Here is a 19,251-nt window from a genome sequence, read left to right on the forward strand (position 1 = left end):
CACATGTGTACCCAGAGGACCACTGAGAACATGCTTATGAGTAACGCCTCTTCCCACCTCCTTATGAATAATCATGTAAGGCTCCCATAAAGGGAGTCTCTCTAGTGCTGGTCTTTGCTGTCTCATCCTTACGAGCAGCCCACCCTGAATCCTCTCTCTCTCAGGTGTACTGTCTACTCTGCCCCTAACTTTCAAAGTATTCTTTTTCTTTTGCAATAAATTACACGATGCTGCATCTCCTTCGCTGTGTGTCTCTTGTTTAAATTATTTTCAACCAAGAACTGAGGTATCACAATAGCCACACTTTCTCATTCTTCAGTAGATACAACGTACCAGGCACGGATGGGAGCATTTTGCCTGTAGTTGGCACAGTAATAAGCCTGTAGGGTCACAGTTTTTACAGTTTCTTGTTAACTTTAGGAAACAAAAGGCCAGAGAGGTTAAGAAACTATCCCAAGGTCACACGGCTGAGATGGAATTCTCACCCCAAGGCCTGGCTTCTGAGCTTTCTCTCCTAGTGACAATTTGATGTCACTACTTCTATCAGATGAGGCATGCTATGTCCAGCCAGGCCTCAGGAAGAGACACAGGAACACATTTGGCCCCGAGTGCTGGTGGGGAAGGTGTTTAGTCTGCAGCAGCACAGAGACCACGAGAGATAAGGGAGCACACTCTGGGGAGCACCAATGACAGTGGGAAGGGAATGAGGGTGTGGGTCTATCTGTCCCCATATCAGCACTCAGGCACTTTCTTCTTAGAGCTAAATACTATCACCACCAACAGCTCAAACAGCCCCAGCCCCAGCACACTTGTTTTGACAGCCGGAGAGCTTCCCTGCCTATTCTGGGGTTGAGATTATACCCCCCTTTCTCTGAGGCCAGCCTCCCTGGCTTTGGGAAACCACAGAGCCACAGAGCTGCTTTTAGACACGCCTTATCACTCACATGAGAGTAACAGTGCTCGCTTGCATTCAAAAAGCACCTTCCTAGTATTTTTCAACTGAGTGCCACATCCTTTTTATGTATCATATCACTCAATTTTTTTTTTTTTTTTTTTTTTTTGAGACGGAGTCTAGCTCTGTCGCCCAGGCTGGAGTGCAGTGGCGCGATCTCGGCTCACTGCAAGCTCCGCCTCCTGGGTTTACGCCATTCTCCTGCCTCAGCCTCCCAAGTAGCTGGGACTACAGGAGCCCGCCACGTCGCCCGGCTAGTTTTTTGTATTTTTTAGTAGAGACGGGGTTTCACCGTGTTAGCCAGGATGGTCTCGATCTCCTGACCTCGTGATCCGCCCGTCTCGGCCTCCCAAAGTGCTGGGATTACAGGCTTGAGCCACCGCGCCCGGCCCATATCACTCAATTTTAACAAATCCCTGACACCATTTGTATTTTTGTCATTACTGTGGAGGTGTCTGACCAAAAAACTCACGTCTTAACCAGCAGGTCCCACACAGCCCAATTCTTCCATGCATTTCATACTTTCCAACACGCAGTTGTTTGTAAATGAGCAACTGAGATTCCACAAGTGGAAGTCACCTGCCCGTGGTCAATAGGACAGTCAGTGCCATGCTTAGACCTGGAACAGGGGTTTTCTGATTTTTAAAACCACTCCTTTACACTGGCCATCACTCTTCCTTAAATTGAGATGAACCATTGAGATGAGCAGAACAGACCCATGCAGATGGTTATGAAGTCTCACTGACCTGTGGTCCAGCTATTCCTGGGGGCCCTGGTAGGCCGGGAGGTCCAGGGTCTCCCTGTATCAGGGACACAAGGAAAAAAAAGGAAACAAGAATGAGTATCTGGCCCACACCCAGGGTCATCACTAAGCCATCACCCTCGCACCTCCATTCACTGATTTTCCACTGGGACTTCCTGGCAGCTACCCCTGCCCCTAGCCTGTCTGAGCAAAGGGTATAGGCAAGTGGTAGTACTGAGTGTGGCTGTGCAACCATGGCATGACCCACCATTGATGTGGTTAGTTGGTGTGTCTCCAAGATGACGCTATGGCCCCTGCCTCCCATATTTGCAACCTGAAGCAGCCGTCCTGCCATTTGTTACAGGGTTGGTCTGTATGGCCAACAGGACATGGCAGAAGTGATGGTGTGTACTTGCTGAGATTAGGGTATAAGATGGCTCACTCCCACCCTGGCCTGCCACACCCCCGCCCCGCCCCCTCAAGCTTGCACTTTTTCTATCCAACCACTCATTTTGGGGAAAATCAGTTTCCATGTCTTGATCTCACTCAAGCGGCTCTGCAGAGAGGCCCATGTGGTAAGGAACTGAGGTCTCCATCAACAGCCACAAGAGTGAACCTGATTGGAAGGGGATCTTTCACCAGATGGACCCTGAGATGACTGAAGCTCAGGGCTTGAGGGTTGCCTCATGGAAGACCTGAGCCAGAACAACCCAGCGAAACCACTTCTGGATTTCTGCCCCAGAAACTTGAGATAATAAATATTTGTTGTTTTAAGCCACTCAGTTTTGGAGCAATCTGTAACGTAGTGAAAGATAACTAATACAGTTGAGAAGACAGAAAAAGTATACTGCACGAAGAAATACAGTCTGAATTATGTAGGATCTCATTTGTGTGTGTGTGTGTTTGTGCTCTATAAATATATGTACATGTATAATTATACTGGCACTCATTGCGTGTTCTTTGTAGTTATTTTCATAACCATTTTCTTATGGTTATTTTCACTTCAAGCTCTGTAATACCTGGAGTGTCAGCTGCTTGACTCTGAGAAAGGACCACCCAGGTGGGAGGGTGGGGGTTCTCGGCCCCCTGCCAGGTCCTGCCAGGGGTCGTGGAGCATTGAGTGGTTCTGAACATCAGAATCACTGTGTAGTAGTTGTAGTAAACACGCAGAATACAAGCCTCATTCCCAGTGATTTGAAGCAAAGCAACTGTGGTAGAAAGGTCTGGAAAAGACTGATCTAAACATTTCCCTAAGTGATTTAGAAATGCCACCCTGACAGCCTCTGCACTGATATCAAGAATCTTTGAGGTCAAGACTCCTGTAACAAACTCCTAAAGACCCATTTATCTTAATGAACTAAATGATCTTCTGAGCTGTTTAAAATTAAGGCAATGGGAAAGACTCATGACATGGATGTAAGAACATTCAAACATGTTTATTTACTATCTGATAAAATATGATACAAGAAATGCTGCAAATCAAATAAATGCCTGTTTTTAATAAGTCGATCACCAGGAGAATTTAATTAGGTGAAATTATTCTTAGTCAAATTAGCTTTAGGATTGGCTCCTGTCCCTTCCAGGGTTCCAGAGTGTATGGAGAAATATTGAGGACTGTGGCACACCCGTGGGGTCTATGCTTAAATAGCCTGCGTAGTTGAATCAGTGGAAAGGGAACAAGCACTGCTTAAGTCTCAGAGAGTCAGAATAAAGGTCATCTTTCACATCTGTGTTTGTATTCCCTGTACCATGTATGGGTAAGATACAAACTACAAACAAGAGGCTTAATTCTCTCTTTTTTGAAAAGGAAGAGAATCTCACCTAAGTCTTTTTCTTAAAGCATTTACTTTAGAAAACAGATCATTGTCAGTTCTTTATCTGTCTCTTTGAAATGCGTGTAAATCCTTTTAAAAGGCAAAGAAGACTTTTTTTTTTTCCAGTTTGATGACCCAGGAATGTCTTTCTCTAGGAGTTTGGATCCATCTCTGTGAAATATGATCAGCAAGAAAGATCCACCTCTATCTCCCAATTTCTAGGGGATGGCATCTCCCCAAGTTGCAACACTACCTTCTAACATAAAGATGCGAGAAGTTTATTTTCACTTTGGATAAAGCCAATTAGCTAAGACAGAGGGCCATCTGAATTACCAGGTGAATCTAAGATGAACATATGTGACAAATAGCACTGTCAAGACCTCCTATTTGAGGACTAATTATTGCTTACCTTGAGAAAATGTCTGTAATGGACTTTATCTGCTTAGCTATACAAAAGAGTGAGATTTCTTCCTATCCTTACCATCTCTTAACAGATTGTCTGTAACACACGTTATATTCAAGTTTAAATTTAATTCAATATTAAAATGGTTTTCTTTCTCTTCTACCTTTGTGAAGAAGTTCTCTGGGTTGGGAGATTTTGTTTTTAATTCTATTTCCCCGGCACCCATGAAACTCCCTACCTCTGTTTTGCTCCAGGACAGACCATGAACTCCTTTAGAATAGAGTCTCAGTCTTTTTCTTCTGAACCTCCCCATTGTCTACATGTTGACTGACACATAAGACACACATAATGGGGTGTCATAAACAGGCAATGACACGGGATTGAATGCATGCATGAATGGACGGATCCATTGATTGATCTATGAGTCTGAAGTGCCTATCTTGGTGCCTATTACATAGTAGATAGGTAAAGTTGTTGGATGATAAAAGAAAGGAAGGGAGAAAGATAGGGAGGCAAGGAATGTAACTGAATGAGTATATGTTTCCAGGTGTCAGCATGTACTGGAAAGTCACAATCAACATCTTCTTAAAGTAACAAAGACCCATAGATACCCAGTTCTTACCATTTCCACAGTTGTGTCCCACAACCCAGTATTCCTCATCTATCTTGAACCTTGAACCCCTGAAAACCTGAACACCTTTGGAGGCAGATAGGGCAATATGAGATATCCAGAATGATATTTTCATTGTGATGATAAAAACCAAGTTTCCCCTTTTCTCCTTACCTTTTTCCCTTCTGTGCCTTCTTTCCCTGGCTTTCCTGGGAGACCTTTGTCCCCCTTAAAACCTGGTAGACCAGGGAGGCCTGGGGAGCCAGGAGGGCAGTCATTGCACACATCCTGAGAGTGGAGAGAGAAGGAGGGACAAACAGAGAATGACTAGCAAATACAGTTTCAAAGCAAAGCAAAATAGCCCTGGCTGCTACCTCTCCAGATGGAGATTTTGTTTTTAAATACCAGAGAAGATAGAAAAGCAAATAGGTGGATTGAGTCATGATCCAAATACTTTTGTGTCTAAACTTTGCATTTTCCCTTTCTTCACTGAAAGTTAGGTTTCAGCACTGACATGTCTGGATATTCCTCCATTTCCTCCTACTTCCATGCAGACTTCTAGAAGGATAGCCTGAGGAAATGATGTCAAAAATTCATGTAAAATGATCTGTGAGCATCTGAAAACATTAATAGAGCAGATTGAATACAAACATTTAGTATTACTAAAAATAGCATGCTCTGTCCCTGATGTTAGAGGCCAAGCTGGGAGCTGAATTCTCTGTTCTGCGTTTGCCTAAGTCAAGTGGTTTCTGAACAAGGAAGAAGGATCAGCAAGGCGACAGGCACACAGCCTTGGGACTTTGTTTCTGTGACACAATCCAGGCTCTGACCATGCTTAGCTTTCTTTTTTACCCAAGGTAAGCATTTAAGAAATGGTCCCTGGAGTTGGGCTTTGTTCTACTTCTTTAAGGCAGGTAAATACTGCTCCTTGAGTAAATTTAAAGTCCTCTGAGCCCAGAGCATGTGTTTTCTGATTTGTCGGATCTTACAGTTTGGAGCACACTATGTGCCAAATAAAACTCAACTGACTGTACTCTAGCCTGCCTCATCCACCTGCCTCATGGTTTACCTCCTCCATGCCCTTCTCTCTAATCCTCCCTCTCATCCACCCTGCCTCTCTCCTTGTGATAGGAATTTAATGGCTAACACAGGTAAAGCACTTAGAATACTCTCAAGAAAGATTAGATAGATGGATAGATAGATGATAGATAGATACACAGATACATAGATAGATAATGCCCACACATTTAGCCATTATTGCTAATTTATTTATTCACTCAGTCACTCACTCATTGAAAAAAATACTTGAAAGGCACCTACTATGTGTCGGGCACTGTGCTAAGTTTGGGACCACAGTGAGTGTGTGTCTTGAAGAGCTCTCAGTTCAACACTGTCAACTGACACAAACACATGCACTAACTATGGTCTTTTGAAAGCCCTACCAAAGGGATCTGCAAAAATCTGTGCAAGCTGCACTGTTCACAGTCCATGAGGTGAAGCTGCAGGTGATTTAGTTTTCATCTTGGTCTCCGATTTCAGGATGGTAAAGCTTTTCCATCACAAAAGCATCTCTGAATGGCCCACCTTCCTTTTACTTGTTTCACCTACTCAGTCTTTGGAGATTCTTTAGTAATCTCCCACTCCAAGAAGCCTTCCTGATTGCCTGAGGATGGGGAAAGGCTCCTCCTGCTCCCAGAAATCGCAGGAATCCTCACTACTGAAGTACTAATCTCCTTGTTGGAATGGTCTTTTATTCCATCCTGTCTCCACCAGGCAAACAGAAGGTGTAAGCACTCAGAGGACAGAGGTAGAATTATCTTTACATGCCAAATTCATAGCAAATATTCTTCCACAGGGCATGAGTGCTATAAATGAATGAATCACGCAGCTCAACCAACTAACCAACTGACTGACCAACCAACCAATTAACTGTCCACCTGACATTCTGGCGACTTGGGCCATCTTCCTTTAGTGGGTAATTTGCAAAGCTGATTGGGTGATTTGGAGGGTGGGAAGAGTTAAATATTGGGATATATAAAGCAAGAGTGCATGAGATATTCAGCTTAATTAGATAAGCTGCTTTTGATAACTGTGTTTTGCTTGGAAAAGTAGCAGAGCTGAAAGGAGCTCACCTCTTTGTAGACCTTCTCTTATTGTACTCTAAGATGAGATGCATCCATGTGACATTGCAACTGTGGATGGATGGATTGATGGATGGATGGATGGATGCAAATAGAACTAGCCTGATGACACCAAAAATTCTAGCCACTGAGATATTTCTGGACTTGAGTGTGCCCTGGTGATTGGAAGCCATTCTTTGCAGTGGGATCCATAACATAAAAAGGTTATATCTGAGTAATACAAAAATCTCACAACTTTCCTATTTCTTTCTAATTTCTGGCAGGGTTCTCAACCTGGGCCTGTTGCACACTATGCAGGATTATTTCCTGAAGACCAGAACTGTCGGAGACCCAGACCTACCTGTGAGAGAGCTAGACTCAACTCACTGACCCAGTTCTGGAATCCAGTGAGCACAGGGTGAGATCACCCCAATCTGCAGTCTTACAGATGTTCACCTTGGCTCCAGAGCTCCTGGGACCCCCCAGTCCCTCCTGGCTCTGCACCAAAGTCCAGTTCAGAGGGCAGTTCACACTTTCTCTGAATGCATTGAAACTGGATAGGGTTGTGTTTCCAACCAAATGGGCTTGCCCATACTCCACTTAAACCTCTGTCCACCTGGAATCATGGCTTCATCTCCCTGAGTCTCCTTATCTGTGAAATGGGGATGTCAAAGTCTTATGATAAATGAGACAATGAATGGAAAATGCCTGACACTGTCCTGACACAGAGTGAAAACACAGTGACTTTTAGCTGCTACATGTGCCATTACGGGTTTGTTTATTTTCCTCCCTAAATCTGTGGCCTTGTCCCATTTGCAGATCAGATGACCTTGATCATCAATATTAGCTCCCAATCTCTGGGCTTTCTGAGTTATCTCAGCCAAGTCAATTAATATTTTTGAGTCTCTTTCCTTACCTGTAAACAAGGATCATTCTCCTACTTTAGGAGATTATTGTGAAATTTAAATAAAATAATGCATACAAAGTGCCTAGCATATTTCAGGGTTCATTGTATGTAATCTATAAATGTTCTTTCCTTCTGGTCTCTACCCCTTCCTTTGGTCTAAGATATTTTCTTTTCTTTTCCATTTTATTTTATTTTATTTTATTTTATTTTATTTTTATTTTTTGAGACAGAGTCTTGCTCTGTTACCCAGCTTGGAGTGCAGTGGTGCAATCTAGATTCGCTGCAGCCTCCACCTCCCGGGTTCAAGCAATTCTCCCAACTCAGCCTCCTGAGCAGCTGGGAATACAGGCATGTGCTACCACATCTGACTAATTTTTGTATTTTTAGTAGAGACAGGGGTTTTCCCATGTTGGCCAGGCTGATCTCGTACTCCTAGCCTCAAGTGACCCACCTGCTTCGGCCTCCCTAAGTGCTGGGTTTACAGGCATGAGCCATCGCACCCTGCCAGTCTGAACTATTTTCAACAAACTCAGCTTGTTATGTCATTGCATGTAATACTGTACTTTGTGTGGTTTGAAGTACCAACTAAGCACTCAACAAAATGCTGGCTACATGGAGGAATGCTACAGTCTTTGGTGTGTAGAAAAAAACAGTCGTTGCTTCCCAGGAGAAGAAATGACCTCTAGGTCATTTCATCCACCTTCTCACTGGACATCTGACTCCTCTCTACTATATTCCTACCAAAGAGTTGCGTAGCCTTCATCTCCAAATCTCTATGTGACACGCAGAGAACTCACTAGCTGCCTGGACTTCATCAGACAGTTGTCAGGAAGTTCTGGCTCATGTAAAGATGAAATTGGATAGTAGAGAGGCTACACATAAGGCTTCAGAGTTGGTCACACTGGGTTTGAGTCTTGGTTCTGCCACTAGCAGGTCTGTGATGTTGAACAAGTGGTTTGCCCATCTATGCCTCAATCTCTTCATCTGTAAAATGCAGACAGCAACAGAATCCTCTCACAGGATTGTCTGTGAGGATTTAATGAAATAATATTTCTGCAAGGGAGTCATGTAATGGAGACAATTTTAAGATGACCTCCTTGGGCACAGATCCAACTATGGACATTCATTTAACAGGGACTCTTAGAATTTACTACCCAGCAAGTTCTCCAACTATCAGAAAGAGATGTATGAAGTTATAAAACTCTCTGGGGCAGAGACAAATATTCCGTAATATAAGATGTCTCAGCAGAGGAGACACCTGCCACCCAGCCACCTAGACTAGACCAGCAGACTCTAACTTACAACATCAAGATGGCAGCCAGTGAGTACACAAAACAGGGAGATAAAGATAGTCTGCTCCCCAGACCTGGCCAAATCCACTCATCCCAGGCTGTTGACTATGGAATTTCCAGGCTAAGCTCAGCTCTGTGACACCAGTGAGACTCCACAGGCCACCCTGCATGTAGGCGCTTGCATTCATTCTGGGGTTTCCTGCTGTTCTGATGAGCAGAGCTGCGTCCTTTCAAAGTGAGGAAATATCGATTTGACCAAATATCTGTCTCAGTGCTATGGCCATGAGGAATGATGCTTAGCCATTTCAATGCTCACTCTTATTATTGACATAAAGATTGGGACATCTTGAGGTTGAAATCCACTGGGTGAGGGGTGGAGGGTGGAGAGGGCTGGTGGCTGATGAAAACCCAGCTCCTTCTAGAGTGAGAGAATTAAGAAAAATAATCCAGGCTAACAAAAGCCTGTAATAAACAAAAGATGGAATCAATAGATAATGATTTCTTATCATGTCCTTGACTGTGGGGAAAAAAAGCTATCGCACTTGTCAACAAAAACTGGTAAAGATTGTTCTGCTACTTATTTTTTAATAAAATGTGTAATTTTCCCATCAAGGCATCTCAATTTGCAATGAGACTGAACACCCCAGACTCCCAAGGTTTTCTTTTTCTTTTGTTTTCTTCCCTTGGCTTCATGCATGAAGTAGGGATTTTCTGAAATCACCCAAGTGTCTTTTAGAGAATAATAAGGAAGGAAGGCACTAGTCACATAAAATGCAGTGCCAACCCTTCACCCGGTGTTATGACAGAGGCTTCAAGTACAGGCAGCAGAAGGGGCCACCTCACTCACTGTAGCATGCCGGTTCTTTCTGAAATACAGACTCTACCTCTCTCTCCCTCCTTCACAGCCTTTCCCAGCTTTCAACATTGAAGACCCCAGGTCCTTGGTCAGGCACGTGGGCATCTGTGCAACTTGGTTTTCAGGTGTAACTCCAGCCACGCCCTGCCCTATGTTGGCCAAGTTATGTTCAACCTCTCAGGACCTTTTCCTCTTGTGGGGAAAGCAAATGTGGTTCTAGAAACCCGTCTAGTCTGCACTCAGATCTGGGTTTGTCCTGGTTAAAAGGCCCAGCAGCCCACGTCACCTCACTGAGCCTGTGCTCTGGTCTTGGCCCAGCAGGACCCAGGTCCAGGCTGTTTGACTCTGCTACCGGCCCTCCTTTGAGAACACAAGTTAGTCCTGGGTAGGTTAAAGGCCAGCCTCTGGTGTCAGCAAGGAAGGATTTTGTTCTTAGGATGTTCTATTCTATTCCATTCCATTCATTGACTCTCACAGTATTTCAGCCTTCTTATATGCTAAACAACACAACACATAGTATTAACTCCATAGAATATTTGTGAAAATTAAATAAGGGAGGCATATTAAACATTTAGTGCATCACACCTCCAGATAATATTCTGCTGTATATCTGCAGTGATCAAAGAGGCAGCCACCAGCCATATGCGGCTATTAAGTATGTATAAAGATGTTGGTGTGATCAAGCACCTGAATTTTTAATTGCATTTATTTATTTATTTATTTATTTATTTATTTATTTTTGAAACAGGGTCTTGCTCTGTCACTCAGGCTGGAGTGCAGTTGCATACCCATGGCTCACTGCAGCCTCTACCTCCTGGGCTCAAGCAATCCTCCTACCTCAGCCTCCTGAGTAGCTGGGACCACAGTCATATGTCACCACGTCAAGTTAATTTAAAAAAACAAAAATTTGGGTAGAGACCAGGTCTCTCTATGCCGCCCAGGTTGGTCTTAAGCTCCTGGGTTCAGGGCTCAAGCAATCCCCGCAACATGCTGGGATAATAGGGGTGAGCCACTGTGCCCAGCCTGTATTTAATTTTAATTAATTTAAATTTAGATTGAAGCATGTGGCCAGTGGCTGTTGTATTGGACAGGTGGATTTAGCACATCACTAGCCACATGGTGAGTTCTCAACTAATGGTGCTGATACTACCAAATAGTTGTTAAGACAAAAAAAAAAAAACCCAACTTATTATCAAGATCTCCAATCCCACCATCACCATTTTCTTTTTTTTTTTTTTTTTTTGAGATGGAGTCTCGCTCTGTCACCCAAGCTGGAGTGCAGTGGCCAGATCTCAGCTCACTGCAAGCTCCGCCTCCCGGGTTCACGCCATTCTCCTGCCTCAGCCTCCCGAGTAGCTGGGACTACAGGCGCCCGCCACCTCGCCCGGGTAGTTTTTTGTATTTTTCAGTAGAGACGGGGTTTCACCGTGTTAGCCAGGATGGTCTCGATCTCCTGACCTTGTGATCCGCCCGCCTCGGCCTCCCAAAGTGCTGGGATTACAGGCTTGAGCCACCGCGCCCGGCCACCATTTTCAAAACACATGCACATTTATTGTATGCTTTTACCTTAGCCAAGAGATTTATGTCCCCTGGAGACAGTAGTGAAGAGAGGCCCTGTCAAAGTAAAAACAAACAAACACATACATACACTTATATATACAGTAAATCCCAGGCATCTTGAGAAAGCAAAAACCCTTCAAAGTGTGACATAATGCGTGACACACTGTGCCATGCATGGGATACGGACAGCCAGTGGATGTCCCAAGCTTGAGAGCCACAGAAAGAAGACTCCTCCAAGACAGCAACTGCACAGCCTGCCATTCATAGCCAAGTCTGACTGACTTTGGCCTTTTTCCTTCCCTACTCTCCTTCTGTTTTCCCCTTCTCTTCTCCCGGTGGTCCCTCCTCTTCCCCAGCACCATCAAAACCTGATAGGTCATATGAGCACTGTGGGAGGCAAAGTGGCAAACTGTTGGCAATGTGGATGGTCGTGGATGTCTCAAATGAGCAACAGCTGTTATTATCAGTCATTCACAACCTAGTATGAATTTAAGCCAATGTCTTCACCTCTCCCAGGTGAAATAGCATTTTAAACTTCATTTGTCATTATGGGTTAAAAGTCTTTAATTCCAGGAAGGGTATTTCAGAAATCAGGAGTAATTACAGAGCCTCTAAAGGCATGCAGGAGTCTGCAGGTAGCTGAACTCATACTCAGATTCACTGTGAGTTGGAGTTATGGATTGTGTCTCACAATCACGGCCATCCTGGAACCCAAGACAGGGTGGAGGCTCAGAAAATATTTGGGTGCAAGGAACATAAGGTTAGGAAGGGAAATGGGAATTAAAAGGCAGACCCTAAAGGAAAGAAAGGATTCTTAGGTAGGACTTCCAGACTGGTGTACTACTTTGCAAAATTCTAAATTTTACAAAGAAAAAGGAACCCCAGAGGACCCAGGCAGCAGAGGCAAGGTGGTAGACTTAACAACTAAATGCATGGTGGGTGATTTCTCCTCATGAAGTTTGAGTTTAGGTGTACGAATTATGAATCCAGTCTGTCACTTTGGGGAGGCTGAAACCAAGGCAGTTTTTCAGGCTATTTCCCCATCCCTGACCCCATGGGCTTTCTGTCCCATCCTGTGGTTAGCAAAACCATGAAACAAGTAACACAAGCTTGCTCAAGGTAACTGCCACAGTGGCTTGAAACGTGCTGGTGGTGTTTCCTGTGTTGATATGATCAGAAATTCAATCAACGCTCTGGGCTATTGCAAGACGGGATTCCCTGAGAGAGACTGGGGTTGAATTAAATCAGATTGGAGGTGCTCAAGGAATTACCCACACTGCAGTAAGAACTTACTTAGGATGTAGCTGCTAAAGTCAAGGCCAAGACCCGCCCCGCCCCCCTCCTCAATGATCTGAGTGAGGTCCTCTGAAGAAAAGGCAACCTTTGCTATAGTAATTTATTAAAACCTTTAAAAGCGAAAGGTGTTTTATTTTGAAGCCGCATTTGTTCCCCCTGGGAAGTTTAGTAATAGGAAAAGGTTCATATGGTTCAAATTGGTACATTGTAATGCTGCTGGCATTGTATTACTAGGGATACTCTTACACTGCCATTGAGCCTTTAGCATAATTAGAGTGAGTTATATCAGACACAATGGCTGGGCACCAGTTACAAAGGAAGAGAGAACTAGGAGTGGATTTTCAGTCTAGGTACAGTGTGGTCTTGGATACAATTTCATTAACATCTTGCTGTGACTCATTTCTGCAAACCTCATAAGTCTCAAAAGACACACAGAACCAGCATGTGGATGGAGGCGGTGGCCTTGTGAAGGTGGACTCAGGATATGGCAGACTGCCATCTCTGCCTTCTATGAGTCAGTCACTCATGTCACCTGTTGTTAGGCCCAGTGGGCTCAGAGAACAGTAGACAGCGTGGGGATGTAGATGCCAGTTTATATCCTACCTAGATCCTCCCCATTCTGGGTGCATCCTTACCCCTGGTGCTGGTTACACAGCCAATAACTGACTGATGGCAGGGTGAAAAGAGCTGGGCCTGGCCTCAAAGTGGGACAGCTTTGTGGTTCTATTCACAGTCCAGAGTTCCATGTGGGATCAGGCAGGGACTAGGCTTGACTTGAACCCACATTTTTGACTGTTTTTTCCCCTGTCATGTCCTGCTTCCCTCCATCCTTGTAAGTTTCTCCTGAGAGCACTCCCTCAACCAGTCACTAGCGTAAGAATCCCCACTGCAGGCTGTGCTTCCAGAGAACTCAATCTGACACAGAAGGAATATCCTGGAATAGGAATTCTCTGCTTCTCTCCAGGTGGGTGCAGCACTGGGGAAACACTTTGGGTCACTCTCTCCATCCTCTGAGGGATGGAACTGTATAATTAAGAATTAGCTCAGCAGGCCAGTGTTGTCCAAACCCTGCACATTCCAAAGAAATGTCCAGCTGCTGCCTGGTTCCTGGGAATTACCTCTATGCCCTTGGAATGTCCTGCCTGGTAAGAGTGTCTTTGTTTACTTGTGTTCTTGGGTCCAGTCAGGTAGTTAATGCTAACAATGTGATTTATGGTGGGTGCCTTGGACACACACCTCAGTCTGACCTCCAGAGAGGATGAAGACTCAGTAATTAAGACCAGCCATGTGGGCACTCCATGCCTGGGTGACCGACTTCCAATATAACCCCTAGACACCAAGGCTCTGGTGAGCTTCCACGGTTGCAATACCTTGTGAGTATTGTCACACATTGTGACTGGGAGAACTGGGTGCTGTCTGTACAACTTCACTGGGAGAGGACAAATGGAAGCTTGTACTGGTCTTTCCTGGACTCCTTCCTGTGCACCTTTTTCCTCTGCTGATTTTAATCTGTATCATTTTACTGTAATAAACCACTGCCACGAGCATAACAGCTTTTCTGAGTCCTGTGAGTCCTTCTGTGAGTCACTGAACATGAGGGAATCCCTGAGACAACCATGCCTTATCTGATTAGTGAGCTCAGAGAGAGCCAAGAGCCATACTTGGGACCATCCGGGAGGAGGATGTTCAGTGAATCTAATAGATCTTATCGCTTCTCTCTTCTTCTCTCTTCTCCCTCTCTCTCTCCCCTCAGCTCTCCGTTCTGCTGCTGACCACCTGAGAGATAATCATGATTATCCACATTGTCAGCTGCATTATGCTGACTTAACTATCTTTGCAGGGAGATGTCAAAGTCCAGATCTGGCAGAGGTCATCTGAACCCCCACTTGACTTCTGGCCTGAACCTCACTCTCCCTACACTTCACCAGAGCTTTGCACTTTGATAATGAAGTGGCTTCTGTGAGGTTTACTTGGCTGTTGCAAAGCTGACTCCACAGGGGAGGAAACATGAGTAATTAAGGTGTCCCTAACTTCCAATAAGACTTTATGCTCCTCTCATTGGAAGATCTTCAATGAAAAGTTTCAGGACCCTTAATGGCAGACCAGGATCCCTGTCCAGGTCTCTGCTGTACCCGCCAACCGAGATAAGGGATGAGGGGTCACCCACACCCACAGGGACGTCTGTGTCTTGGGTCCCTGTCTGGAACTGGTAGCAGGCCAGGCTTGCAAAAGAGACAGGCAACCTCTCAGATTCATCTCAAGGTGAAGCTTCTGGCCAGGTGAGCATCTTGCTTTCTGAAACCAGACTTACAGCCTCACCCTTGAGGCCTGCGATTCCCTAGTATTGGTTACTGCTGTCTCTTTCATGTTAGGCAGCTTCTTCCCCAGGACTCATCTCTCTCCCCATCTGCACAGCTGCCTCCCACTCTCCCAGGCCAGCGCATCCCCAATGCTCCTTCCCTAGAGGGTCCACCTATGGCCAGGCTACTCAGCTAAACCTTTGGGGCTTCTCTGGCATTGGAAACTCAGTCAGAGGGTGTCCCAGGAGATGAGGGTGCCTTGCATCAGGGAAGCCTATAGGACTCTCGGGCTGGACTCAGGCCACACTGCCAAGGACCCAACATTCAGGGCTGTCCCTGTCTTCTCAACTTTTCACAGATTCCCCTGTTCTCACTGTGAGGCAAGAAAGAACATTTCTTCCATGTTCAATAGAGGGCAACTGGGAAGGCTGACATCACCCAGTCAAGTGCTAGGAAACGGGCAAGTCAGGGATTTGCAATGGGTGCTGCTGTTGCTCATTTGCTCACCCCAGATCCACTTTTCACCCTTCTCTGTCCCGTTCCATGCCTGGGAGGTTAAACCCCTGGCATGTATCCCAGCTGGCTGGCTTGCCTGCTGGCCCACAGTTGAATTCCCCAGTTCGAGGCACTGTCAGGAAACTGGAGGGTGGGAGACATCCCGACCTCCTGGCCTCAGACTAAGCCTTCTACAGCAGTGTGGAACCCATGACTGAGTTCCTGTGTGCAATCCCTTTCTCACCACTCCACTCTCCCTGGGCTTTGAAAACAGGCATAATGGTGGTAATGACTTCCCACTGTGGTTTATCTCTGGGTCTTACAACATCCCATATTAGTTTCCTCTGCCCACAGTTTTGTTGAAGGTTCCTTTGTTAAAACCTCTTGAACCTTCTGAGTTGCATTTTTTCTCTTGCTTACACCCTGACTGATAGTCAATATTCATCCAGAACCATAAAATGACATACTGGCTTGCCAGGAGGCCCTCTTTCTCCTGGATTTCCTGGTGTACCCTAAGAGAAGAAGGAAAGAAAACATTAACTGTGGTAAGCACACACTCCTGACCCACTCTACCCACACCCTCTGCCAACCTCTCTATCTGCTAAGTGTAATTCAGTGGGAAAAAAATCATCAGACCATGAGGATTGGAACCAATAAAAATGCATGGTTTCCAATCTCAGCCGAATACCCAAGGCTTCCCAGGAAGAATCCGACAATGGCAAATGTTTAGAACTACCCCCATAACTCCTGTCCTAAACACAAAACTAAAAACAACTCATGCACACAGAACACGTGCACGCACGCACACATACACACACACACACACACACACAGACACACACCCTGTCTTAAACTTTCCCAGTGCTTTCCCAAACACAAGTGGAAGGAATGGCTTTGAAAAGTAGAAAAATACTTCTATTAGACTGGCTATAAGAATTAATGCTGAGAGTGGAACAGTGAAATTTGAATATTTGGAAGCAGGAATGAGAAAGTAACCTTCTCTTTGGAAACAGAAGCCAAGGAAGAGAAGGGAATTTTGTTGTTCCTGCTTGTAATGAACTAAAAGTAGAGAGATGAAAAGATGTATGTCTAAGCAATAAATATCACTGCTTACTAGTGCCAGACACCTTTGTCCTATAAGGACTCCTGGTTGTCATTTACCATTTGGTCAATGAGTATGGATCAAGTACCTTCTATGTGCCTGGCACACTGTTAGGCACCAGGGACCATGAGGATGCATAAGACAGAGGGGCTCCTTCTTAGAGCTCAGAGACAGCTGAGCAAAGGCCAAACAATGGAGATACGAGATGACTGTCATTGTCACAAAGTGAGAAGTAACCCATTCGCACAACGAGCATCACGTACATCTGTGGAATTCCACGGAAAAGAGAGAGCCGTTCCTGTGGAATTCCACGGAAAAGAGAGAGCCGCTCCTGTGGAATTCCACGGAAAAGAGAGAGCCGTTCCTGTGGAATTCCACGGAAAAGAGAGAGCCGCTCCTGTGGAATTCCACGGAAAAGAGAGAGCCGTTCCAGGGAAGGGTCGGGGGGACAAGGCGCTGGAGAAGGTAGTGTCTGATTCGAGCAGAACTGACTGGGGTACGTAAGACTTTGACTAAGAAATTAGGGAACATTGTGTGGGATACCCAGGAGTTGAAAAGATTTTGAAACCTTAACACAAATAAACACAGGAAATAAAACTGGATAATAGAAAATTACGAGCCACACTCAACAGAAGAGCAAAAACAAAAAGCAGGCCCATAGGGCTTCCTGGAAATTCTCAACCGGGCTTCGAAGTTGGCCACATGGTCAAAGGGGGCCAGGAGATGGTGGAGGGTGGGCTTTCAGGGGTCATGTAAGGGCCTTCACTGAGTCCACGCCATTTCTCTGTACTTACATCCCGGCCGGCTGGGCCCTGGGGGCCGGGGAATCCAGGTAAGCCTCGTGATCCCTGAAGAAAAAGAAAAGAAGACACTGACACCCCACAATATTGTAAGCAAATAAGGACACTCCCTCCTTGGCAATAGTTGGCTCTCCTTCAACACATGGTCTGTTGCTATGAGAAATCTGATGTAACACGTGCGCCAAAGAACCCTGCTCAGAGCTTACTCAACTGACTGTACCACGTGGGGGTATGTGCTCGACACACAGAGAATGCTCTGGAAAACCTTCATTTTGAGCCTCACAACTTGGACCCCATATAATTCCCTTGCTTGAGTGAAGGGGACAGCTCCTGCAGTGAGATGGGCCTGAGCTCAAACCCTGGCTCACTCCTTTCATGTCCTATGGATAACCAGCCCCAAGAGCTGCTAACCAGGTGGTTAAAGAAGTTTCCTTATGCAAGACCCAGCACAATACTGAGCACATGCCCGACGATTACTACTCTTTGTAAGAAAATAATTTCTAGCCACAAATTTCTGGACAACATCAGGAAATGACACACGTATCTTTCCGTATGGATCTCATTTCCCATAAGATTTTTCCTTAAATAGGTCTAAAAGTGGGAATTCCTGGCAGTTGCTGGAACTGTGCTACAGGGCTGCTCAGGAGCTGACACTGCATCTCCTGGGCCTTCACAGACCCCCTCTCACACCAACCCCTCCATCTAGAGTCCCACCTGTTTGCCTCTGCTTTGCAATAACTTGCTTTGAAATCTCATGTCTATCAGTTCACTACGTAGTACCTCAATTTCTTCATCTATAAAAATGGGTATAAGGAGCCCTGTAGCCCCATGCTGGGCATGGTGGCTCACACCTGTAATCCCAACTACTGGGGAGGGTAAGGCAGGAGAATTGCTTGAACCCAGGAGGCAGAGACTGCAGTGAGCCAAGGTCGTGCCACTGCACTCCAGCCTGGTTGACAGAGCGAGACTGTTACACACACACACAAAGCAATCCCTGTCCTGAATTCAGAAATCATATAAATAAAGGTTATTCAAAATATGTTCACAAGACACAAGGTACAATATCATCCCAGTTGCTACAATGCAGCTATTTCCCCTGGGGTGAATTTATAGGAAATCATATTTTCCCAGCAAATGCATGCACAGGCATGTCATGGATGGTTGCTGCTCCTAAGAATGAAGGCTTACTGAGAGCTCTCCTGTTGCTTCAGCATAAAGTCAGTCCATCAGGTCTCCACAGTGGCTCCCGGGTCTTGCTCTGCCCACATTACAGATTAAGAGCAATTCCCACATTGGCTCACTGCCGTGTGGTTGGGGTTGGCGAAACCAGGATTCAAAATTAGTTCTTCAGGCAATTTGGCTGAATTCATTAAACCATGGCCGCCCTTCTATGTTGAAGAGATGCCCAAAACAGAAGCCAGTCTGTTTGCCTGACTATAATATGGGCATGGCATCCCTTCTCTGCTCATATGCACATCTATCATACTCTGTTCCACAGGTCAGAGTTGGTACGCTGGAGTCTGCACTGTTCAATGACGTGAGGAAATTTCAGAATCTACTTCAGTTTTTGGTGCCTCCCATTTAAAACTGCTTTGATTCGAGCAGGATTCCTTGTATAGAAACTCATCCCTTTATTTAAAGCATACTGTACCGGGGGCCCTTTGTCTCCTGGTGGTCCGGAAGGGCCCTAGAAACAAACAAACAAGTATGTAAGCAAAGTAGAAATGACATGCTTATGTAAACAAGCTATGGTGTTTATTCCTTAGACAGGTCCTCCGTTGTCCCGGAAGGAGTTACTAACTTCCTCCTACCTTGAAGCCACACTGGCATACCCTCTTACCACCTACCCACCCACAAATGTTGCTCATGAAAGTCTCTCTGGAAGCTCCTCCACTTGCCTCTTAACTGTTGCCACCCTATCATCATCCCTGCATAGCTCCTGACACCTGGGCCCAACTCTACTTTGTAACTTTAGTGTGAGGTTGAACCTGGCAGCCCCGAC

At 45.4% G+C, this 19,251-nt stretch overlaps 1 protein-coding gene across 1 annotated transcript in view; it reads right to left on the reverse strand.

The window, feature by feature from the left end:
- The window catches only part of COL22A1 (collagen type XXII alpha 1 chain), a 336,220-nt gene that overhangs the window by 55,870 nt on the left and 261,099 nt on the right, over nt 1-19,251 (reverse strand). Inside the window, exons 41-46 of the mRNA XM_033202916.1 lie at nt 18,901-18,936; nt 17,244-17,297; nt 15,815-15,859; nt 11,263-11,310; nt 4,696-4,809; nt 1,699-1,752 (exon numbers count right to left, since the gene is read on the reverse strand). Coding sequence (XP_033058807.1) covers nt 1,699-1,752; nt 4,696-4,809; nt 11,263-11,310; nt 15,815-15,859; nt 17,244-17,297; nt 18,901-18,936 — 351 coding nt within the window. The remainder of the gene's footprint in view (nt 1-1,698; nt 1,753-4,695; nt 4,810-11,262; nt 11,311-15,814; nt 15,860-17,243; nt 17,298-18,900; nt 18,937-19,251) is intronic.

The sequence above is a fragment of the Trachypithecus francoisi genome, unplaced genomic scaffold, assembly GCF_009764315.1.
Source record: "Trachypithecus francoisi isolate TF-2019V2 unplaced genomic scaffold, Tfra_2.0 Lachesis_group7, whole genome shotgun sequence".
NCBI classification, from domain to species: domain Eukaryota; kingdom Metazoa; phylum Chordata; class Mammalia; order Primates; family Cercopithecidae; genus Trachypithecus; species Trachypithecus francoisi.